General features: G+C 40.7%; 1 protein-coding gene across 3 annotated transcripts in view; it reads right to left on the bottom strand.

Moving 5' to 3' along the window:
* The window catches only part of AMPH (amphiphysin), a 107,308-nt gene that overhangs the window by 47,522 nt on the left and 33,914 nt on the right, over positions 1-25,872 (bottom strand). For all 3 annotated transcript variants that reach the window (XM_071561562.1, XM_071561563.1, XM_071561560.1), the window contains exon 2: positions 12,354-12,434. In XM_071561562.1, the coding sequence (XP_071417663.1) occupies positions 12,354-12,434 (81 nt within the window). The remainder of the gene's footprint in view (positions 1-12,353; positions 12,435-25,872) is intronic.

Below are 25,872 nucleotides of genomic sequence, written 5' to 3' on the forward strand. Positions count from 1 at the left end.
TAAGGCCAACATCCAGTTCAGGCCAGCCCGGCCAATGGCCCAACCTGAAACACAAAGAACCATAATTGAGGATGGTGCAGCTCCACTGGAAACCACTGCAATGAGCCCATGCTAGACTTGCAGAAAATCCACAGCCTTACATATATAGTTTACTATCTTTGCAAACAGTTTACCAAGTACCAAGTACTTTAACATTTTAACATTGTACAACTACTAGAATACCATAATTGTAGATAGTTTTGTAGGTAGAGCATCTTGCAGTTTACTGTGAAATTTCAACTTTCTTTGGCAAATACATCAAAATTGTCTTTCTCTTACATCAACAGCCTTTGAAAAACTCAGAACAGACAAAACACAATGGCTTGTGTTAGTTTATGTCTGACTGTATCACAAACTGGACTTCATAGCTCCTTGGATTTGCAGAGATCCGTGCCACACACGTACTTGTCCTAGTTACAGTGGCTGGGACCAGTTTTATCACTGTGTGGGTGTAACCAAGACTGTGTATGCCCTCTGTGTTATTTCCCATGAACTGTTACCAATGGACCATTTGCAGCAGCTGCCCAGGGCACACTGACCCCTCAGGATGTGAGCTGGGTGTTAATGAAGCCTGTGAGAGAGGAACTGTGACAACTCCCCTCTGGGGAGGCATCAGCACCTCCACACCCAGCCTGAGGGGTCATGTCTGCTCATGGGCCATCAACGATTCCAAAATTGCCCCATGACTCGCAGAGTAAATCACCCATTGTGGGACTCCCCGCCTTGGGGGAGGTACTGGGCATTCCCACCTGAACCTGAGGGGATATAATCTTGGGGTTTGGGGACTTCTGGTACCACTCGCAGGATCCAGAGGAGAAGCAGAACCTCGACAGGGCTGCACTGCTACACTTGACCAGACTGCAACATCACCCTCACCAACAAGTTTTCCTTTCCTTTCACTGTGCACTCAGGAGGACCACGTGGGCCAACGAACACTATTCTGTTCGTGCCCCAGGGGGCTGGGTTACACTTCTGGTTTTTTGGGTTAAAACTAACTTCTCTTTGTATCATTGCATTTATTGTAATATTTTTATTAAACTGTAACTGTGACAATCTCTTTTGAGTTGGGTTCATTTCTCCTACCAGTTTACATTTAAACCAGCACAATACTTTATTGCTAAAAAGCTACTATCCAGGAACCCTTCAATAGCCACAAGATTTTTGAAACACCTCACATTTACCATTTCCTGGTGTTTTTAAAATTATTTATTTAAGCCATTGGAAACTACAGGAATTTCAGCTTGCAGCCATATTTTCTCACATACAATTACACCATATGGAAAAATCAGCTGCAAAATATAACTGAATGCTCTGGAGTTTCTCTCACATTTTCCATATGAAAGTCGGAACCCTAAAGGGTGCATGTGAATAGTGTGATTTTTTCAGAAGGTAGAAGGTATAAGCTGTTATAACCCCACTTAACTCCAAGGACTTCTGATGTCAGTAAAGAATTTGCCATCATGTACTGCAATGCTCAGAGCATTCAGACACAGGATGATAAGAAATTCAGGTTGAAAGGGGTTCTCTGGCACTTGGAATCCATCTACTTGCAGCTATGTTAAGTCCAAACTGGTTCTGATAAAATACTTGCCTCACCAGTACACACAATGCAATTACGTCCATCAAACTCTCCTGTTTTTCCCAGTTTTCTGAAGGGAACTGAAGGCCTTTAGAATGGGATCAACACCACTCCCTACCCCTCTCTCAAATAGCAATGCACTATAGGAAGAAATTGCTCAAGGTCCTGGAAATATTAAAGAACTAGGAAGGTAAAAATGCCTGGATGGGTCTAGAAAGCACAATGGATTAACTTTTCAGATTCAAGAAAGAGAAGAGAACTTTTACACTAGTTTGATCTGGATCAAGTCACCTACAGATCCCAAAGCCAATAATTGACTAAGTTCCAAGTACAGACCCACCAGGGTGGTATCTGAGAAGGTGCTTAGTAACAGCAAGTGAGCAGGAGCAGCAAACACCCAGCCTTTTTCTGGTTTGGGACTGTATTCCATGTTCCAAAGGAAGGCACCCCCTTCCCCTTCTTTAGGATCAAAGCTGCATATCAAAATAAGGGCCAGACAGCTGCAGGCTGGGTATCAGTGGGTTAAACCTCAGGCTTAATTACTTAAAAAAAAGTTCTGAAGTAATAGCTTGATGTTGTGTCCTTTAAGAAAATATATACATGTACAACGTAATACTGCTTAGCAAAAGTACTACCCCAACTCATCATTACCACACAATGTATCACCCTACAGAACAGAGCAGACACTGACCTCTTTCTGCTTCATTCTGTGCTAGAATGGGAGGCAGGCAGATGACAGAAGTTGTCTGCTATCCATAGACCAAGGAAGGCTCTAAGTGATCAGTGTTGCCACAGAGGAAATGAGATCTCGGGTCTGAAGAAGAGCATCAGCAAACATTTGCCAGGAAGAAAAGGGAAGTTCCCCTTTGATGCATTTCAGTGTCCCCCTGGGAGGATCCCCAGTACTCTGAGAAGTCACATGAGGGTACAAAAATTATCTTTCCATTTCATACCTTCTTTGGCCTGAGTGCTTGTGGTGAAAATGGAAGATACAGCAACTTGGCTCTTCACCATGATCCAGCTGAACAGGTGCCCAGGAAAAGGTGTAAGAAAAAGTCAAAGTAGCAAAATAATGTAAATATTTTGCCATGTGTGCTGTTATGAGTTCTGACACTTCATTCAAAAGAATAATTTTAACATGCAGCTCCCTCAGTCTGGGTTATTAACAGGCCACAAACCACTGAAATACCAAAGCATGATAGAGCCATAAGAATTTTTCCCTATTAGCAAATGTTGTGTGGCCTGTCATTAAAGCACCCATGAACAAGGGCCAGCTCCCACTGAATTTGAGAGAAAATCTCTCAGTTTCAAAGGCAACAGAATTAGGCCTTATTAAAAACATCAGAAATAAAAATTAGCATTGAAAGTCCTTAGTCCTGTGAATTCTCCAAAATGTACATCTGGTCTACACATTTTTTAGAGTAAACTCTCTATTAGTGAAGAGAGACACTTTTGCCACCTAAAATTATATTCACAGGATGAAAATACTTCATTGCTGGCTTTGCACATCTTGCAACCTATGACATACAGGTTGTAAAAAGTAGTGTTTTGAAGCCTGACACATATTTAATGTTGCTGCTTTGTGGTGTTTACTGGTAACTCTTTCTACTTTCTGGTCTATCAGATGAAAGCATCTGGTACCTCTGTAAGGACTGCTCCAAGTATTTTCATTAAAGCAATGAACTTTGTTAAATGAAAGGCAGCTTCTTGAGGGAGAAAGAAAAGTAGGTATCATTTCACCAGTGGCGTGTTCCTTTGAAATGGAATTTCCCAAGACTGCTCTGATGCTTTGTTCTAGCCAAATGAGTCAGAGTTTCATAATATGTAAGAAACTCCAGAGAGAAATTTCAATAGCAGACTTAATAGCAAACTTCTTACAATCAGGTTGTTTGATAACAGCATGCATGTTCCAGCAGACTCCAGCACCAAAAGTTAGTGCTTTTAGCTCACCTGCTCATACTCAACATACAAATCACCAACAATCTATTACATAATCCTGTTTAACTGCATATAACAGCAAGGGAAGCATGCTAACAACCCAAACCTACAGCCAGCTTTAGGAAAGTCCACACAACTCTCCCAGCAAAGTACCAAATAGCAGTTTGTTGCTTTGAATATCTCTGCTCTCTGGTTTCATTACATGGTCAGTATTATAGAGCTGTTAAAGACACTCTCATGCAGTGAGACAAGGAGGTTGGGTGCTTCAGGCAGCCACAGCTCTTAGATACCCTCACAGCAGCATTGAGCTTTTCAGTACTACTGATTCTTGTGTATGTTTAATTTTGCATCTCTTTTAAATAACAGCATTTGGATGAGGTCTATTATGTCACAGAATATTCTCAGTTGGAATGGAGCTACAAGGATCATCAAATGCAACTCTTAAGTAAGTGGCCCATATGAGGATCAAACCCACAATCTTGGCATTATTATTTAAGCATATCTTAGCACTGGAATTAAGACAAAGACAGCCACAGCACTGCTGGCTGTGAGACTGATGAGACCTTAAAAAAAAAGCTAATGAATAAAACCATGAAAAACATGGTTTGTGTCTTATCAGCTTTTGCTTCCTGATGAGTAAGAAAAATCGTTGAAACCACTCAAAAATTAAAGGCCACATGGCCTCCACACAAGTTGGAATTGGATGAGCTGTTTGTCAGGAATCATTTATTTCAGCTTCCCACTCAGAACAGGAGAGTTTGATTTTTCTATCATGTCACATACAGGATGTAAACACAATACTTCTTTACAGGAAAGGTCAGCACAGCATGTGCTTGATACAAAAACCAAATAAATCACTCCAATTTAGTGAGAGTGAAGGGCATGAAAAATGTTGAACCTGGACCACAGGCAAATTAATTACCTGGCCCATAGAAAAATGATAAATATAAATGCAGCTCTAATACTGGAATTTCATCATTCCATTGTGAAACCATCAGGGAAAGAGCTAAAAAGAAAGCATTTTCTGTATCACCAGGAAGATATTCTTTACTGTAACGTGCAGTCGCCTGCCCCAATGTAAGCAGTGCTGTCTCTGTCTTCATTTTAGGTACTATTCACAGGTAAGTCTTTTAGAGAACTCTGAAGTATGAATTAAAAGGACTACTACATTAAGAGAAACTTAACATAAGAAGAGACTATTTGGACCTGTAATTCATTATGAAATCTATCTGCTTACCAGAGTAACCTATTTGACCATTTACCAGGTCCCTTATACTTCCTAGAACTGTCTCCCAAATTTGGAATCTTAAAGGAATGGATTTCTTTTTTCCTCCTTTTACAAGCTGTAAGAGACTTGGCTATTGAAATATTTCTCTTGTGTATCACTTGAAAAAAGTTGGGTTTGCAACCTTCTCTGGAAACACAGAGGTTTTAGGCATCCCAATATCTTCCAGGACAGCACCAAATTTGTGGCCCAGCCCCTAAGAAGGCTCGAAAGTAAGAATTGAATTGTTCTAGTTATTGACAGGATAAATTGAAATAAACTGAATCAAAATGTGTCTCAGATGATTTGGACTAATTCAAAAAGAAGTAACTTGAAAGGTAAGAAACAGAAGCCTCTGCCTCATGTTAGTAGTGACTCCTACAGGCAGGTGAGAAGGCTTTGTGCCTGCAGGGACACTGAACTAACACATTTAGGAAGACTGAACAGAAAATACCTTGCACTCACCTGAAATGAAATTTCAACTTTGCCTCATAGTTAAACCTTCCCCTCCCTAAACTAGGATTTTATATTCACACCTATTGCATCCTCTCATAAGTATATTCATGTCCTCAAATTAGGGCCAACTACTGGTTTTAATGAAAATTTGGAATCTGCAAAGGCAGGAGGTGCAGAGTCCTATGGCTGACAGTAATCTATACACAGCTGATGTTGAGCTGGACTTTCTGAACATGCATTCGGGTCTCTGCTTATGCCCACACAGCTGCATATACAAAATGACATGCATAAATAACATATATAAGCTATGTATTAACAGATCTGGTAGAAAACTCTCCAGATCTGTTGTGAACTGCATCATATGCAATCCATACATTAAATCCCGGAGCTGGGTTATGTCAACTATCCCCAGGGTCAGTTACTCCAAAAGGCTCCTGAAGAAACACATACCAGGTGTCTCCTTTAAAAATAGCCAGAAATAACTTCGAGGTTCAATTGCACTGCCTGGGAGAAAACAACTAGCACAGTTACTAAAGCTGCAGATGTGTAATTGTTTATATCCAAGGGGCAATCAAAACCAGCACAGTGTGACAATGGTTTAGACTTTGGATTTGGAGCAATCAATAGGCAGGATCAAAAAAAGCCAAAACATCAGATCAACTGCTCGCTCCTTTGAAGTGAGGAATTAGCTGGAATGGATCTAAACTGCCCCTGCAGAGATAATCTTGTAGCATAAAACAGAGGGCCTCACCTTCCTAAATATCCTGCCTGATTGGGAATTAATGAGGCTGAGATGAGCTCTAACGGTACACTATGTTTATTCTTGTCTTGGGAAAAATATGTAAGACATATAAGGTAATTATTAAACACACATTTAAGGATGGAAAGGTGATGAGCAGAGAAATCCCTCCCATAGCCCCAAAACACTTTGCACATTGTACAGCTTGTGTTTGGCTTAGTGATCATCCAGTATCTGAAGCACACTTTTGGATTGCCCCAAATGTCTCTGCCCCCTCATTCAGTCCCCCTGGATGCAGATACTTGTTGGCTTGCAGAAAAAAGCTCCATCCAACTAGTCTAGACTGTGTTTTCCTGTGTCTGGTTTGCTTCAGAATATCTACTGGGGTCAACACCTGGCATTGTCTTTTTCAGCAAAGGAGCCTCTTATGGACAGAACTCTATTGAACACATAGTATGATGCAGGTTTACAAGTACCAAGAATCCCCTGCAATTTAATATGAGATTATTCAGACAACCAAAATATCTGAGTATCAGTTAAGTAGTAATAGTGTCTCCCATTCAGAGTAATTTTAAACTATGCCCTTTTTGTTTTATTGCCTGGATTCTTTTATCCATTTCAAGACCATGCACAAGACCAGCAAAACAAGAGGAGTCTAAGAGGAGGAAGTAAGGTAGGTTTAAAGATGGTCAAATAGATATATGAGATACCTACAAATTCCCAGAGAAAGTAAGATTTTTCAGAATACAGACTGAATTTCACATTATTCTTTGTGATACATATTAAAGCTCCCTTTCTTCATCATGTCCTTCATTCAACTCTAGATTAAGACACCTGTCACTGTCTACATGAGTAGGGCATTTCTTCTCATCATAGAATATGTCTTCAGTGCAACCTGTGGAGTCAGGAGAGCAATTAAAAAAATCCAACAGTGGAAACCATTCATTCAACATAGCTATCTAGTGCCTTTTGTGATGCACTCACTAATGGCAAATACAACCGGACCTTAGGGACCTGCCAGCTTTGCTGAGCAGCCTTTGGAAGCCAGGGAGGAAACACTAAGGCCTCGCAAGTGGCAACAGATGCCAACATTTAGACAAGTGACTCTCAACCCTCACAGCAGTTGGTGGGGCTGTAAAAGGAGTCACAATTTAGTATGGTGCAGGCTATGCCCTCACTGATGAGCACCATCCTCTGGGGACTGGGACAGGTGGGCAGAGCCAGGGACTGGTAAGAGGCTTCACTGACAGCCCCCAACCTAGCAAGGGTTTGAACCAGATCCAGGGTCTGTCTGAGAGACTCAGACAGGAGCAGCAGGAGATGCAGCTGAAACACGTGTCTCCTGGGCATGGGGATGAGCCTATGATGTAACTTATGCAAATAACTGAGTTGAAATGGGACTCCTGCTTCCTGTGCAGGATTAGGGGATGCAGATTGGGCTGATTAGAGATATTATGGCCCAGAGATACTCCCAGGAAACTGACCAGTTTCTGTCTTGCCCTCTGCAGCCCACTGCCCAGTTCAGCACAAGTATTGGGGAACATCCAACTCCTGGAAACACAGCCACAATTCAGGTGGTGCATCTAGAACTGGATCACCCTCCAGGCATGGGGTTCAGCAGCCCAAACACATGTCTATTGCAGCTGGAGGCCACAGACTTACAGAATGTGCCCCATTGGAAGGGACCCACAAGCATCTTTGAGTCCAACTCCTAGTCATGTACAAGACCATCCCCAAGAGTCACGCCATGTGCTGAAGGGTATTGTCCAAACATTCCCTGAGCTCTGGCAGCCTTGGGGCTGTGTCCACTGCCCTGGGCAGCCTGTTCAGTGCCCACCACACTTTGAGGGAAGAGCCTTGTCCTGAGATTCAACCTAAATCTGCCCTGAAAAAGCTCTAGGCCATTCCCTGGGTGCTGTCCCTGCCCTGACACAGCTCCAGCCATTCCCTGGGTGGTGTCCCTCATCCCCATAGAGCAGAGATCAGTACCTGCCCCTCCCTCTGCCCCTCCTGAGGAAGTTGTATCTCCCATGAGGTCTCCCCTCAGTCTCCTCTTCTCTAGCTGAACACACCCAGTGCCCTCAGCTGCTCCTCAGATGCTGCCCCTCCAAGCCCTTCCCCATTTTCACTGCCCTCCTTTGGATGCCACAAGATGCCAAAGAGGATCACAGAGCCAGCACGTGTGATACAGGGCTCTGGCCAAAGCCATATGTCTCTGAGCAACAGCAAGGGGCCAGGTAGGACACTGTGGGGCACATCTGGTGCCTACAAGTAGGTGGTGAATCTAATACTGGGTATCTTAATGCATAAATGACTTAAAAAATTAGTGGCACAACTGATGCAAAAAGAACACCTCAATCAATGTTAATTGTTTCAGAGACCAACTTTTGGCCAATGTCATGACACAGCTGTAGGACAGCTAAGTATGGCTGTGTGAAGTGACTATCTGGCCAGGATAAGTCTTTTCAGGACCCCTAAGAATAACACCGGAGGGGCAGTTCTTTCTATGAGATTAAATAAAGCAATCCACAGCAGCAGGTTCTGCTCACTCAATAACAGCAAAAGAAGGCTCTTCATTTTCACCTAACTGTATAAACTAGCAACAACAGTACTTGACATTTTTCTTTTTATCTCAGAACATGCCATGGGCATCTGCTTTTGTAGTAGCAGCTACTGTATCTCTTGTGCTTCCATATAATACATAATCTCAATGGATTTAAACATGAAAATATAGTTTAACTGTAGTTGGTAAAGTAGAAGTCTCAAAACTACATGTAGAAAAATAATGAGAGGCAAATATGCATATACATGAAATAGAATATTGCTCTCTTAGGAAAATAAAGCCAGCACTTCAAGTCACACAAATATACATGGACATAAGGGCAATTGCTACTTCCTGCCACAAAGAGACTGTATAAGATGCAGGTGCTTGAACAACAGAATGCAGAGAAAATTTCAGGTAAATCTCTGATGGACTTCGGTAATTTCACAGTTGAGAGAATTATGCAGGAAGTATTTTTTTTCTTCTCACTCTGAACTTCAGGGCTGATTAAAAGGCTGAGCATATCTAGAATCAGCTGTGCAGAGAGAAATGTTTAAGCCTCAAGAAATTTCTTGCAATACACTGAAAGTCTGTGTCATGCTGCCATATATGAATTTATACATTTTGTTTGTTCCACAAGCTTTGATTCTGAGCAGCAATTTTCAGTTTTCAACTTAAGTGGAAGGTGAAGAAGAGCTGCATTCACTGTTTAAAATCTAAATGTCTTCATTGTTGGCATCAGCTGCAGAAGCTTATTGCTTCTGATAGAAAGTCCTGAGACTCTGCAGAGCAACTGTGCTCTGTTCCCTCTGGACATGGGATGACTCAGTTTCTCCATGGTGATTCATCTGGGTAAATCAACTCTGGAGTTGTCAAGTCCGAACAGGGCTGTTATCCAGCTATATTCAGAAAGAGATAGAAATGGACCACTGGGAAAACTAAATAAGCTTTTTCTCCAGATAGATCTGCTGCACATACCCTTGCACATGGCCTTCTGCTGAGTTTGGTACACACTCACCATCTGATTTGCTACTCAGCCAAAGCAGGGCATTGTTAGGATTTCCCATTTTTAATTACCTCTTTCCTGGATAACAAGCACTTTCCTTTCTCTATCCTTTTCCTAGGTTGAACTGAGAGTCCTCATTTATTATATTTGGAGAGTATCAATAAAAACATCATTCTATATGTAAGATCAGTTGACCTCCCAAGTATTGCAGGCTCAGTTAGGCAGGAAAACAAGAGAAACACACCACTGGCACAGCTTCCAGCTTTTCAGGATGCCAAGAACACACAGGGCACCAGCTGCAACCTAGAACTTGCAAAGAGACAGAACTGAAGTGACAGCGTTTCTCAAAATGAAACATGGGCAGGTAAGATGGTCAGGGAACAGACCAATCACTGCTAAGTGAGATTTCAGGAAACAAAAGTAAAGTTTGGACATCCTCTCAAACCGTCTCTGCCACAGCCTTGTTAGATCAGTGACCACCACAGAGACAAATAATCCTGGAGTGAACTGAAAAAAGATAGGACAGCCTCTACCAGGGGTGGCTCTGCTTGCAAACCTCCTGATTGGTCACATCAACAGCCTGGTGAACCCTCAGCACAAGAATCAATCAACCAGGCACCTTTTTTATTCTTCAATATCTAGAATTTAACTTTTCTTTTTCTAAACGCTTTAGAGTATCAGAACTAACCTTGAGAGCAGAACTGAAGGTAAGAAGAGATGGCTGTCTGAGTTCACAGAAGACAACAGTTCTGCAAGGCATCCATCAGTAAGAGTAATAATTCAGATGCACATTGTAATGCTTCATATATTTGCATTGCTAATTCGTTCTAAATCAAAGCATGGACCAAACTTCGAACATTTTAGCTAATTTATATCCTTCCTAATGGTGATTGTGGCAGTAAGAGTGCTTTTGCAGCATTTTCCCCCCTTTTACTTGAAGAACCAAGCACAACAGGCCTCTTTGAAAGCACAGTAAGCATGTGTGACTAGTTCAGTAAATACAGAAACAGTCTCTCCTTTGGTGTGCCAGTGGATCTGCATGTGCCCCCCCTGAGAGTTGTGGTAGATCCCTTTGCACTAACTCCTCTCTGTACAGCTCCCTCTCTGGACTGAAGTCACATTTGCATCCAGATTTAGCATCATGCAGTTCCTGCAGAGTCCTTGACTGTTTACTACTGTCTCTCTGTACATCAGAGGAAGAAATAAAATAGAAGTAATACTAAGATCCTCCGTAGCCCTAGGCAAGCCTTTCAGCTGAAAATCACCATTATAGAAAATTGTGAAAAGGACAGAAAAACCCAACACTTGAGACATAACATTCCTTTAAAATAGATGTGTTTTCTCTTTCACCTCTTTTTTAAAAATTTCTGTCAGAATTTTGAACTAAAAGAGAAAAAAAATCCCACAAACTCTGCTTCTTCATGGGAATGCTCCAGTTGCTCCTACACTGAAAATGCCTTTACAGATGTACCTTTCTAGAAACACAGTTGCTAGCTGTGAAAACAGCTCAATACCAACAGCAAAGATAAGCAAAGACATCAGGGCAAACAAGAATCAAGAAGACTTGGAAAAGTGGAAGGAGAAGAAAAGGGAGAATACAACATTTTTTTAAAAACTGAGCTTGGCCGTGGCACTCAGTGCCATGATCTGGTAAAGGGACTGGAGTTGGACCAAGGGTTGGACTTGATGATCTCGGAGGTATTTTCCAACCCAATCGATTCTATGATCTCTGCAGGGTTTCAAAACTTTTTCAGACCTATGAATTCCCACCATCTTCCTGACCTCAAGAAAGCTGAGGCAGGAACTATCCCTATCAGAAAAATAGATTCTTTTACTCCTAGCATTTTTCTCTTTGGTGAAGAGCAAAGATCAAGACAACAGCTCAGTGACTCCTGAAACTTCCCTCTCTTCTACACAGAGAGAAAAGTAAAGGCTAAGTGACAATAAGATGCCAAAAGAGCCAATAAGCATCATAGCAGTGAGGATGAAGGTTTTGTGTTTACACAGAAAGGAGAAAAGTGCATGTGGTGGATAGGGTTGATTCAGAGCAGAAACTGCAAACATTTCCATGAGCCAACTTTTACATTGTGTAAAATATGTGGGAGTAATTCTTGCCCTCCAGTGCCTTTCTCTAGGAGCTCTAGATGCTCACAAAGATGACAGATACGTCAGTTCATACTTGCATAACAAGAGTGTTTTCTGGAGCCAAAAAGCCTATCCAACAAAACAACAAGTAACTGGGGTTAGAATTTAGGATTGCATTGGTAGTAGATTATAAACTCTTTGGGGCACCTTTGTTTCCCCCTGTTGTGTTTACAACGCTAAGAGGAACTGAGCACTGCCACCACAGACCACAGCACCCACAGGGAATGTCCCAGCATCCCCTCTACAGTCTCATAAAACCAGTATTATTATGCAGCACTGATGAAGGTAATCACCTCTACAAAGCAACATCAAGGAAATACTTCTATTCTTTGGAAGAAGAAAACACCACACTGCATTTAGCTGGGGTTGGGTTCCATTCTCAGTTGGGCTGGTGAAAATCTGCTGCCACTCTGCTGATCTCAAGAGGTTCAAGAATGGTGATACTACACGTGACTACAATACACCCTTTTATTATCAGACCATTTTTAGCCCTCTGCATGCACAATTCCAACTGTTATTTCTGTTTGAAAACAGCAGAAAAAGATCTTGCACCAACTAAAAAAATAATCTTACCTGTTACCCTGTAACACCTTCAAAATCAGCAATTCTTAGGACACAATTAAAGAAACTGAAAAAGTGACTGACCTCTTGTCGTTTGAAATTTTGAACGTATTCTTCAAACTGTTCATCTTTAGTTTCATCTGCTTTTCCTAGTTTTTGAAGTACCTGTATTGAAAGGAAAAACAATAATTTAATATTTATGTCACAAAACAAAATTGCAGCCAATTTCAACACTTCTGTTCTCGCAGTTAGGCTTAAATAGCATTTTAGTTTTGGGGGGTGCTCAAGCATTGCAGTTTCTAAAATTCACACAAGAAACTATTTTGAAAAAAGAAAAAGAAAAAAAGCAGGAGTATGGGGGGGTTGTATGTGTTCATGTGGAGACATTCTTCAAAGTATAGGATCTTTGGTGGGATGTGGAGATTTTTTTCCTGAAGCAACTTTTCTTTTATCAAAGAATCCCATGGTTTCAAAGCAAGCAAGAATGAAAGAATTTTGCTGGCATTGCAAATTTTTCTCCAGTTCAGACAAAGAAAGAAAAAGAATTCATTAGGTTTTTCTTTTGTTTATGGCTCATTACATCAAATGGTACTAACATTACCCTTATCTGTATGATTTTCAACATAGAGTCAGACAAAATAAAGAATTGTAAGGCTGTAAGAGAAATTGTTATAGCTGATGCTTAATTAAAACTTAGCGTTCATTATTCTCCCCTCATGAATTCAGAAATGGGGTGCCATCCACTAGATAATAAATATACAGTCAGTCAGCAGTAAGGGCTGGTCAATCAGCAATCTCAAAAGTAATTTGACACAGCTACACTTTATTTAACTATAATAAATGCATTCTATTAATAAATCCCATCACTACCCCTTCATTCTAATACTGAAGACTTGCACAAAGCTGCAGACAGACTTCACCCTCCCTTGTTAAGCAACCCCCAAATCTTTATAGAGCACTTGCATGTGGGAATGAACTGCCTGACAGAGTGATATTCAGACTGCTCTCCCATGACAAATTGACCAAAGTTTTTGTTTTCACAGGAAAAAAACAAAACCAAACAAGAGAAAACAAAGCCCACAAACACCACGAAATTGAAACAGATGCTGTGAGTAAACATATAAACATCACACCACCTATTCTTCTCAAAACAAAGAATGCACAGCCCCAGTCTTGCTCCATTCTGTCTCTGACCACCCTCCTCTCCCAAGCCCAGCCAGCCCCACACCACAAGACCAGGCTGCATTGCTACAGTGGAAAGCAGGGCTAAAGATGATCATGAAGGTGATGTGACACCAACTTTTAAGACCTCAGAACTGGAGCTACGAGCTCACCCAGGGAGTTTTAAAACGTCCAAGGCTCCAAAAAATTCACCCACCAGATCTTTAGAAGAGCCTTCAGTTCTTTTAACATCTTAACAAAGCACAAAGGAGAAAAGCTCTACATTTTCTCAGAGTACTTTTACTGGTAAAATTTAGAAAATAAGAGGACTTGGCAAAAGTTTAAAGGGTAACATCCAACCAAAACAAAGTATTCCACAAAGCACTGACTTTGCACATGCCAACCCATACAGCTTAGCAAAAACCAACCCCATTCAGTCCCAAGTTATCCAAAATGTTAAGAAAGGAGAAAAGAAAGGGAAGAAGGAGTAAGAGATTACTAAATAGCTACCAGTGGAGAGTCCTGTGCAAGTCCAGCTTCCACAAGGCCAGATAGCAGATCTCAAGGCAAGACGAAGACCACGTGCTGTTGTTTTCATGTGCTCTGGCCCCTTGTGACCACCCCTCCTGTGTGGGACCTCCAGCCCCCTGGCCTTTCTGGGGCTCCAAGGTGTGATCCGGGCAGTGCTTTCAGGCTGCCCTGGCCTGACAGCTGCCCTGGGGCTGCCCAGGGAGGGTGTAGTGACTGGCACGTGGGACAGGGCACAACCTCATCTCCATGGCATTCCACCTCCATACACACACAACTGAGCTGGGCTGAGCCTGTAATTAATATAATAATCCAGTGTCTCACATACCTGTGCACATGGCATGTGAAACATCAAGGAAGTTTTGACATATTAAGAGCAGAAAGATGGAAAGGATGGTATCAGAGAGGAAAAAAAGACAAAGACCAACCTTTTTCTGCCAATAGCCGTGTTCATTTTCTGGCATATGTGGGCATTTTAGGTTGGTTTTAAGACTGCTGGCTAGTCCCAAAAACTTGATACGCTCTTATCACCAACCTCTCCATAAAATATTAATAACATCATAGATAGTTTTGCAGAGGAATCATCTAATTTAACATTTTGAATCATCACAGGCCTTCACAATGCTCCTCATCACCAGTGAGCCAGTCTGGCCTGGCTGTGCCATGGCTTTGACCTGTACCAGGTGGCTTCCTGAAAATCCACCATCTCCTGTTCAGAGGTTGCTGCCAGGTCAGCCTCCTGACCATGGCAACACATCCAAACTCTGTCCACAGCAAGAAGGAGCAGGCACACGAACTGTAGTCTGAGCAATTCATAACACAGGTAACAAATTACAGCATGAAAAGTTGTCACGATAGACTCATTTTTCTTTTCCAAAATATCCACAGCACATATCCATGTCTCCAAATATGCACTCAGACCCAACAGTGCAAGGCACAGAAGGGAACAACCACTCACAGCACCTACCTCCTATGGTTTGGTGGTATTTGGGGTTGTTTTTGTTGGTTTTTTTTTCAATCCTATCTGCAGCTTGCAGTTTCTCTACACGTATTTAGCCGAACTAAGATGCAGTGTTACAATTTAGCCTCTGCAAACACCAACCCTAATCTTAATGCAGAGCTACAGTAAATAATAATTAACACAGTTTCTCAATGTTACTAATCCAAAACAGAAGTACAAATATGGTTGGAAACAGAATTTTCAAACCAAAGGTTGACATTATCTAAAGAAACTTACTCTCATGGAAGTCCTGTAGCTCATGCCACTTACACAGATAACTGGATTTCACTTACTGTTTTCCTAAATGCAATCCTAATCCCATCCCCACAATTCCATACAAAGACAGTGCAGCATATTGGGGAAAAAAACTATTCCTCACAGAAACCTTTAGATCCCACCCATACAACTCCATGGACCACTGAGCATGTAGCTCAGTCTCTTACAACCAACCTAATTGTAACTACAACTTTACCACGGGTAGCCAAAATAGAGAAGTTTCCAGGCTGAAAGTAAGTCTTAGAAACTGAGATTAGCTCAGTTGGTTAAAACTTAGTTGCAATAATGCCAAGGTCATGAGTTCAATCCCCTATGCGGGCCATTGACTTAAGAGTTGGACTTGATGATCCTTGTGGGTCCCTTCCAACTCAGAATAGTCTGGGATTCTGTGACCCACCTTCCAGCACTTGTTTGTGCACTTCTGTCTCAGAGTGGAATTCTCTTGACAGCAGAAGTCTATAGTTAGTAGTTTAGTTTTGCTCTGTTAGGTCAGCACACACAGGGGGTCTTTGGGGTTGGGTTAAGGCCAGGTGAAGGCTTGTCTGCCCTGCACAGGGATTCCTCTGACTCCACCTTCCCCTCCCTTGCGGACAGGCTGAAATAACCTTTAAACACATTGTTCATCTTGTTACAGAGAGTACCTGGGTTAGAGTCAGGGTTTGGTCCAGCACTAGGGTTGGGAAAAGGCAAGTAGACAGCTAACTAGCACTGGGTTTAGAGCCAGAGAAAACAGACTCCATAGACCTGGTTATTGCAAAGCATTTGATGGCCCTTGCTGATAAAATGAAGGCTGTGCTCAGAGAAGCAAATGCCCAACCTCCCCCTTCAGCCTCAATTCCACCACCCTTCCAGATCAGGATTAGCTTTAGCAACAGGAATAGCTCAGTTTATTGGTGGCCCATGAGGACAGGAAAAGGGGAGATGGATTGTGTTTCACAAAACCCTTGGAGATCTGTACAGATATGTGGCAAAGATTTTATTTTAGGTCCATGTGGTAGGTAACCATATTATGGATTTGCATTCAGGTGTTAGAAAGAAAAAAAGAAAAGCAGAGGAACCAAAGATGTTGCTAAACATTTGGTGGCCTGTTGGGCTTGAATGGGGCCAAAACTCAGTGAAAGCAGGTGGCTAGAATTTTTTATTTTAGCATACCCATACAGAAATGTTTTAAGTTAGGTTTGAGAACGTCTATCAATATTTATGAACAACCTATACCATTTACAATAAACTAAATTTTAAAAATAAAAGCAAGAGACTTGAACTGAATCTCAATGGTCAAGTTTTCTGTAGTCTTCTAAAGACTGTTTAAAAAATATGATAAACATGATAATTCTGTCAAAACAGAATTTTTCTGGATAAAACCTACCTCATTTAATATAACTCAAATAAATCAGCTACCAGTAAGTTTTGCCTTAGAATAACATAAAAAGATTTTTAAAAAAGTATCTAAAATGTGTATCAGTGTTGACCCAGATATATATTGCTAAGAATATATAAGCAAAACGGTTAAGTCCAATTAACATGAGAATGAAGTAAACCTAGATATGGTCAAGTAAATACAACTGTCAGTCAATGTGGTACTGATAAAACACAAAAAATTTGAGTAAGAACATCAAGTGTGTCTGATATAATTTATAAATGTCATCAAGAGTACACTTGTAGATATAAAATGGAAGGATATTTCCATGTGGGGATTCTGCAACTTCAATAAACTTTCAGAAGATGTGAGACTAAATAGCTCTCTGGTTTTAGTCTTCTAAGTTCTTTTATTTATCAAATAATACATTTGGTTCTATGAGGAACTTGAATTGAAACGACCAATTTCAGAGTGACTGGAATGTGAAAGTTGTTAAGTGTCTGCAATGTACCAAAGAAAGGAAACTCATATAATAAAATAAATTACAGATTAGTTGGCAAAGATTGATTGCAATGAAAACTCTTGTCTTGAGGCAAGAATGACAGTGTTATAATAGCTGTTGAGACTATCACCCCGACAGGCCCATCCATCCTCCCCTAAAAAAATTTTCAAGACTATGAGAATTGAAGGAAAGAAAAAAAATCAAAATTAAAACCCCCCCAAACAAAAAATCCTCCCACAAAACCAATTCAAAACCACCTCCAAAATCCCCACAAAAGCCCCCAAACCAGTAACAACCAAAAACCCCTAAAACTGACTCTCTGATGTAGCCTGTGGCCACCCAGGAGCTGCCTCAAGAGCAGCTCAGCTTCTTGCAGAGCAGCAACAAGGCTGGACAGGAGATGACCTCTTTTTGAACACATCAGCAACCTTAAAGAACAACCAACATCCTCAAAAGCACTCAGGACAGGATGACAGGACTGCTCAGACAGTACTACCAAGGACAAGACTTTATTAGAAATTCCCAGGACTGCTAAAATACTGAAAAAATTCAGCTAATCTGCCTTTCAACAAGCAGTACTATTTAAGGGTGTAACAGAATAACCCTTATATGAAAAGCAAAACAAACATTCATGAGAGACCAAAGCCACTGTCATGTACTTCCTGCCTAAAAATCTTTTGAGCACAGCAAAGTGCTCTGGATCTCAACAGATGCAAACTCATCCATCTTGCTTTTACAACATCATTCCACAACTTTTTTTTTTCCCTTATATCTCACTCTTCTACAACCTGTAAAATAAATACTAGGGCTGCATGACTAATATGTGCAGTTTTCCAGGCATGGCAATGTTTAATAAGCCAATATTTTTTCATGTAATGAGATGCTATACAAAGCATCCAATACCACAAACCCATAAAAATGTGTCAAAACAGAAAAGTTAAGCATGATCCATGATACCCAGCTGGTATTTGAAAAGTGTAGGAGCAAAGTTCAAGAAACCCTGTTAGTTCCAAAAATAAAAGCTAGCAAGGAGGATGACATATTGAAGTATGAATCAAAACTTACCTCCTGACTCTCACCCAAGCATGACAGCAGAGTGCTAAGCACAAGAAAGAGAATTCTCAAGACTCACTGAAGTGAAACCAGAGAGGGAATCATCACAAGGGTGCTACTCAGTTGTCCTGCAGCAAAGAGGGGCAGGAAGAGACAGTGCAGTGGATTCCAGATGTGTAAGTACAGAGCTTATGGAACTATGTGTTTAGTCCAGCTAATAGAAAGTATCATCTCCTAAAAGGTAACATTCCTATCTAATTACTCAAGATCTACTTGGGTGGCATTCAATAACAAAACAAATCTTTTTTTTCCCCTCCATTTCAGTTCAGTACTGAAATCTCAAAACATGGTCAGCAAAAAAAAAGGGACAATGAGATACTTGTTACATCCTAGCACTGTTTAATTCTATGGTTGTTACACAGTAGGATTAAAAGCTAGATGGAATTTCATAATTAGAAAAATAATAAATGTAGGATCATTTAAAAACCTGTTAATTTTTTCTCTAGTGCTGAACACACCCAGTAGGAATATTCCCATTTTATAATGGAGTTAAGATGTCTGTGCCTGAGATAGCACAGTGTACTGCTCATTTTCAATTCTGCTGTGAATATTTTGATCCCAGCACAGCTCTGGTGCAACAGGCTCAATTGCTCCTCTTTTCCAAGGGGCTGACTGAATTTTACACTTTCCATGCTCTACAGCCATACCCTTTCCAAGAACTCAGCCTTACCCTTGTACTGCTCCTGCTGCTATTCCACCATTGTGTTCCTGCAGAAACAGCAGCTGAAGGTGACAAATATGTGCCTGAGCCTCTGTTCTCATTAAAATCTTTTGCAGGGTTGTGGAAAAAAAATCCCTTTGTACTTGACAGACTCTGAAAAGCCTGAAAACCTGATTAATAGAGAACACTGAGCATTTTACTAAGAGATTTTTACGTTAGAAAATGCAGAAACACACTATAAAATAAAGCTCGTGACTGATAAGCAATTGCTTTGTTACTGATCTTATAAAGTGACTAAACTTAGCTGAGGCTTCCAGATCAGCTTTAGGTCATCTGTGGTGACACTGCTTTTTTCTGTGTACACTTGCACTACTAATGCCCTACAGAGTAACTGGTCATTCATCAAACTGTAGCTAACCTTCCCTGTCATGTCATGTACTTTGTTTCTTTATTATTGTACTGCCAATTGTGCCCCTGGTTCTTGTGAACCTCTGATAAGACATTTGCTGTTTAAAGAAGCATGAAGGTGCACTTCTACTTTCCAATGCTTTTCTTTTGTTATTTTTTTGCAAGCTTTTGCTTGTTGGTGCTTTGATTCTTGTAAAATACAATGAAGCATGGGAACAGGTTGCTTAACAAATAAAAAGAGTTCTGAATAACATCCAGACAAGCATAAAACACTATGATAAGCTACATTCTCTTAAATCAAAATTGAAAGATGGAAATGTGGTCTTTCTAATGCAGCCTAAATGACAAATGTGAACACTATAGTATGAGAGATGATTATAGTAACCTTTCTGCAAATTACAGAATCTAATTGTACATCATTACCCAGATAATGCAAAAATGCTCTAAAATGAGCCTTAAAATAAACAAGATTATGGCTGCTTCCAGAAGGAAGCCACAGACTTCTACATTAGCCCTTGGTCATTTGGTTAAAACCAGAAAGTCCTTTACAGAGGACACTGACTTGCACATTGCAGTGCACCATGATGTGTAGATAGACCTTTGCTCATCCTTTTCTTTGTAACATCCAGCAAATTTGGTCTACTGAAAGGAAGCATCCTTGCAAAATTTAACACAGTAGTAGGTGGCTACTGTTCTGCATTAACTGTGATCCCAAGAGGTCCAGCAGTAAAACTTGGCTGGGCAGTAGAAATTTAAGGAGACTGAAGGATGAGCTTTCAAATTTGCCAAAGCCTCGTTTTACTTATGAGAAGGAAGGAATACTGACAGGGACAATAAGGTACTGCCAGGGACTTCTGCTTGTGTCTTAGGCACTTTACAGGGCTTAATGCTGTGGGGCTCTCCCACAGGATCAGGTGGCTCATCAGACACACTCTGCAGGTGCTTAACCCCAGTGGATGTGGAAACCTGGCAGAGCTTCAAAGAGCTGCCCTGTATTTCAAAAACTAAACAAGCTGTTCCCTAGACTGCCCTGTGTGACCAGACTATGTAACAGAGGACAGCAGCAAGGTAGGGATGCTGCAATGGTGCATGGCAGAAAATTTTCATGGAATGTAGCTTAAAAAGGGAAAGAAAATGGAAAGAAACAATAAACAACATAAAAGAAGGTGTAGAGAGAAAAAAAAGAGTGAGAAATCAAAGAAAGAGTTAAGAGGGAGTCAAACATTAAGAGAGAATAGGGACTACGCTAAAAAAAAAAGAAACAACATTGAGAAAATGTAGAGTTGATTCATTTGTCTTAACACAGGCATCTGAGGTGGCACAGGAGGTCTCAAGCATGTCTGTGCAGGTGGAAAACAAGATATAGGACCTGTGAAAGTGTCTTCTGGAATAGTAGCTTGAGGCAAGTCAGGATACAACTCAAGCAGCCTGTGTATGGGCTGCTGAACTGAACTGTTATGAGCACGACAACATCCATGATCCTCAAAGTTTTGAATGTTCTTTTTCCTCACAAAATTGCTCAAGGCTTCATTCTTTGCTCGCTTTACCAGTGGGCAAAAAAAAGGTACAGGAAAGGCAAGAAACTTCTACACCAAGTTCAGAGGATGTCAATCACAAACCAAAATCTGATTATTCTAAACTAGCATCTTAACCACTGGGCCATCCTCCTCTCAATAGGAATTTTGTAGTACAGAAATCTGCTGTGTTCACAATATTTGTACTGGAGCTAGACAGAAGAGGAAAAGTGAGACAAAAGGCTTCTAAAAGAACTGGAAAGACAATCTCTTTGCCCTTCTCTGGCTATTGTTACTCTCATACTTCTTGCAAAGATTGATTAGTTCTTTTGGTGGAACAAGATCTAAATTTATCGGCCTGAACAATAAGCAATTGGCTCAGTTTCTGTGTCCTTTATTGCATCCCAAAGAAATGAAAACACCACTCTGCTGAATTAAAAACAAACAAACAAAACATCTTATCAGCTGTTGTTTCTGCCTACACCTACACATGTAGCTGAAGAGTACCTGGATCACCTTCCAGCAGTGACCAGAACGTCTCACCCTTCTGGAAACCTACTGTGCCCTCAGGCTCACTCACACACTCCTCATTACTTCTTATTTCCCTCCCTCTTACCAGTCCCTCCACTCTCTTACCCCCCTTTGCTTTGTCCTCTACCCTTGCTTTCAAGCACTTTCCCTGATACTGCTCCCTCCAAAAAACATGGTGTGTTGGGTTGAGCTGGCAAAATGTCAAGTGCCCAAAACAGAGCGAAAGGGTCCCCTCCTAACTCCCAACCAAGGGAAAAGGAAGGAGAGAAATAAAAAAGCAAGCTTCTTATATTATACAAAAGAAAGACAATTAAAAAACAGAATATGATATGATACGTATATATACAAATGTGAGAAAAACCCAAACTAACAACAAAAGCTACTGAGTCACCCAACGAAATAATACAGATTCTAACCATCCAAACCCCACAAAACCTCCCAAAAACTCTTCCAAAGAAAACTCCAAGCAAGAAAGGAGAAAAATTAACAAGAAAATGTTCCCTGCCCTAGATAACATAACAGAGCGGGGATGGTGGCAAGGCCTGATCTCGGTATAGGAAGGGTATGGTGTCCTCATGGGGCTGAGGCAAAGACCAAAAGAGACAGAAGCTCCTCCTCTCTCTCTTTTTATACCCCTTGACACTTCTTGATGATGTCAAATTATATGAACTATTCCTTTGGTTGCCTAAGTCAGGTGACGCTCGTCCCTTCTAATCTACATCCCATCCTTCGGGCCTGCTGAATTGAGGCCTAACTGAGGCCTGGCTGAAACCAAAGTCAAAACTACCACACATTGGCAACCGAAGGATTATTTTTTTTACTGCCTTGATAGCACTTCAATTTGATAGTGTGTCACTTCATGTGACAACTTTACCCTATCTTCTACTCACTTTGGGGCCCATTTGGGCTTCAAGTCTTTCAAAGAAAGACTGTTTGACCCTCTGCCCTTCCCAGCACTGAAGACAAGGGGACCATCATCTTGAGTAGTTTAAAGGTCCCACCAAAAAGACATGATTAATAATTTAACTTCTGATATCTACATTCACCTGGTGATCAGATAGTTCTTTTTCTGTCTATTTATTTGATATCCTTAGTCCTTAAGAACTGGGAAAAAAAAAAGTCTAAAGCAGCCACTTGAAATTCTTTTTTTCACAGTATTCCCAAAGAATAAAAAGCACAGAGTGAAATATAAAACAATTGCCAATGATAAAACTTCATTGTGAAACTATTCAAACTGCATTTGAATAATTATTAAAAAATGGAGTAGATTGCCTAAATACAACCATTTAAAAATTAACTTCTGAGACCTTGTCAATAGAACACTAAAATCAACTACAAAAACATTTAGCACAAAGATCTTTTTAAGCTGCAAGAAGCCACAATGCAACAAACAGTTTTATCTCCTGCACAGAAAGGCCACTAAAGCTCATCCTTGCACAAGGAAACTAATTTAATTTATGGTACCAAAATCCTCAGCAGTCATACCTGACAAGCAATCTATTATCTCTAAATTAATCAAATTTTTCCTAGGCCAGGAAGAGAGCTATAAAATACAAATTGGTAATTTACTTGCAGCTACCACAGTTTCATTTCTTAATCAAACAGTTAAATTCTACCTGGAAAAAGACAACTCTGTCTTTTATAGACTGTCTCTGGATTTATCACAGCAAATACATGATGCTCTTCTGGGCTGCTGACAGTAAAAAAAAAAAAAAAAAAAGAGCAAAAAGCTTTTCAGTCACATGGACAAATATAAAGATCACATTCAATATAACAGATCTTGAATTTAAAAGTGCAGATGCATTCTCCCACTGTCTAGTTCCACAGGATATATATATACATATATAGCACAGCCTTGTTTATTTAGCTCTGATGATATGATTTGATTGGATCACAGAATTTAAGGGAACCAGGATTTCATTTTAAGTAGTGATGCTTTTCAGGCTATTTCACCTTATTTTGCCACTGCTGAATCTTATTTCCTCAATTCCAAGATCCAGTGACAACATTTCCTATTGGTTTTGGTCAAAATCAGATGGAACCAATTTATAATAAAATATATGGTCTGTAGCACTGAAGAGCATTAGTGACAAAATGTAATGTCCCCTCAGTAGAATGCTAAAAAGTTGGTAAATCTCATTTAATAGCATTATAGGCATCTCTAGGTTACCTCTCATCACAGAAGGCAGAGAAAGGTAATTTACAAACAAAAGTAATCTCTTCAATGTGGAGGAACATCAGATAAAAGCTTTAAAAAAATAAATTGCCAGAGTTGCTGGGAAGAAAAAAATAACAATAAAAGAGATACTTTGATTTGATACGATTTTCTAATTATTGATGGTGAGATTATAATCCACATCCTTCGACACAAAATTACATTATATCAGTAGTTGTGCAGATGTGATGGCAAACAGAGACCAAGGTACATGACATGAGTAATTAACAGAGTTCACTTACTCCTCATCTCACAGAATCAAAGAATGAACAGGTGAATTTACTTTCCTTCCACTTACATCACTCTGCCTACAAGACACGCTACTAGTGTTCGTGTGCCTTCTCAGTTTGGCTGCTAAATTAGCCCATATGCTCAAAGCAGCAATGCAGATGCCTAATTTTGACTGACTCCTCCAGTCTGAGCTGTGACATTTCCACAGACACTTCTTGGAAAGGAACTGGCAAAAGCTCCAGAGAGACACCCCCGCTGGATGCAGCACACCCTGAGGTGCAGGCGCTGCCCACCCTGAGGCTCCTCCGTGCTCAGCAGGAAGGGGATTTCTCTCTGCTGCCTCAGGTCAACCTTCACCCCAGGACTGATACAATGGGGCCCTGGGCAAACAAACCCCAAAGTTTCCAGCGTGGTTTGGGGGCTTGCCAACAGAGTGTTTCACCACCTGTTAAGGCAGTCTCGTGTCCTGCCACACACAGCAACGCAGCACATGAAGATAACTTTGCCTAATGCTTTGCAAAACATTTCCCAGATTGATGCTCATCTGTGAAGGAATTTACTGTTTCTACACAGATCATGAACATATTGCACACTAAATATCAGTGATGTGCCTGACATAGCAACAGTCACTGATAAGGTGCTTGGCATGCTCCAAATCTCCCTCCTCTCTCCTCATCTGGATGAAGACCGTGACCCTGATATAACACTTCTAGGTGAATTCACTCTTCTCTAGATACAAGGAAAAATAAATTTGTTTCAAAAAATTGAGCTCCCAAAAGTAAGAAAAGTTAGATAAAGCATATATACACTTGACTCAACAAATTTATCAACTTAGGAAACCAAGGTCAGCCTTTCTTTTTAAAAAATAACTTTATCAGAAATTTAATGATCCAAAAGAGATATATTTCAGACTTACTGGAAGTATATGTGAACACAAAACCTCCTAACAATCACAAATTTCCCAAGGCCATCTCTATAAAGAAATAATTAAACCAACATAATATGGCTACTATTATGAGCTAGTCAGATATTTCTGAAGAAAGTTACTGTGTTTCCTTCTCATTGCTTTTCAGAATTATTCATCGTTTTTGCATTACGTTAGGTCAAACAGTATCTTATAACCAAGTATTCTAAGTCTGCTCAGCTAACAGCATATTTCTACTCTTCTTGTTAAGTGCTGCTAAGGGTAAGCTTGCCTGTTGTCAGAAGTTTCTGTGCATCATCTCTTCATGCTCACCACAGGTCATGGCCTTTTGTTGTGGAAAAGTCAAAAAGCTGTGAACTAAAGCTGAGGTTGTCAAGGACTACCAGCAGTGGCGGTGTCAGTGCTCCAACTTTGGCACTGAGACACCCTAAACAAGTAGGGCTTCATCCTCTCTCACAGCGCTTGGGGAATGAAACTCCAGACATGGCCCTTCTGAGGGCACTGTTCATCTGGAGGAAGATTCTGATGCCTTTCAATGGTCCTCATTAAGATAAACACCAAGTCAGGGAAAGGTACTACAGTGAGAGCAAGATCAGAAAGGAGAAAAATTCAGCATCAATACAGAGAAAGGATTAGAGTGGGTGAGAAAAAATATCACAAACACTGTTAGGTGTAAGAAGACATAGAAAATAGCACTTCCAGAATTGAGAGGAAATAAAATAACAGCAGAATGCTGTGGCCATAGAACCAGTTTGTGCAGTCCCCAAGGCATGGTGGGGAATCAGAAGCAGCAAAGACAAGCCAGAGTGACCTTCAGCAGCAAGCCCAGTGCTGTGAGACCTGGCACACTCTTCAGAAGCAAACTGTTTCCTCTGAGGCTGAAGCCAGGCCTCAATGAACTGCTCAAGAGAAACCTCTCACTGCACCTAAAATGGAAGGAACGCCTTCCACAGAAGACTGGGCATATTAGAGTCTATGGAAATCACTGGTACATGGCTGAATCCAGCTGGAGCAAAGAGAACACTAACTTGATAGCCTCTCACACCTCAAGTGTCATGGAACAGCATGGGAGAGTGGCAAACAATTCTAGTTTTTCTTTTAAAGATGAGCTGTTCTTGTCCAGTGGCAAAAATGGAAAAAATTATCACCATTCTCCTTTAATGAATGTTATCATTCCTACG

The sequence above is a fragment of the Pithys albifrons genome, chromosome 7, assembly GCF_047495875.1.
Source record: "Pithys albifrons albifrons isolate INPA30051 chromosome 7, PitAlb_v1, whole genome shotgun sequence".
NCBI lineage: Eukaryota > Metazoa > Chordata > Aves > Passeriformes > Thamnophilidae > Pithys > Pithys albifrons.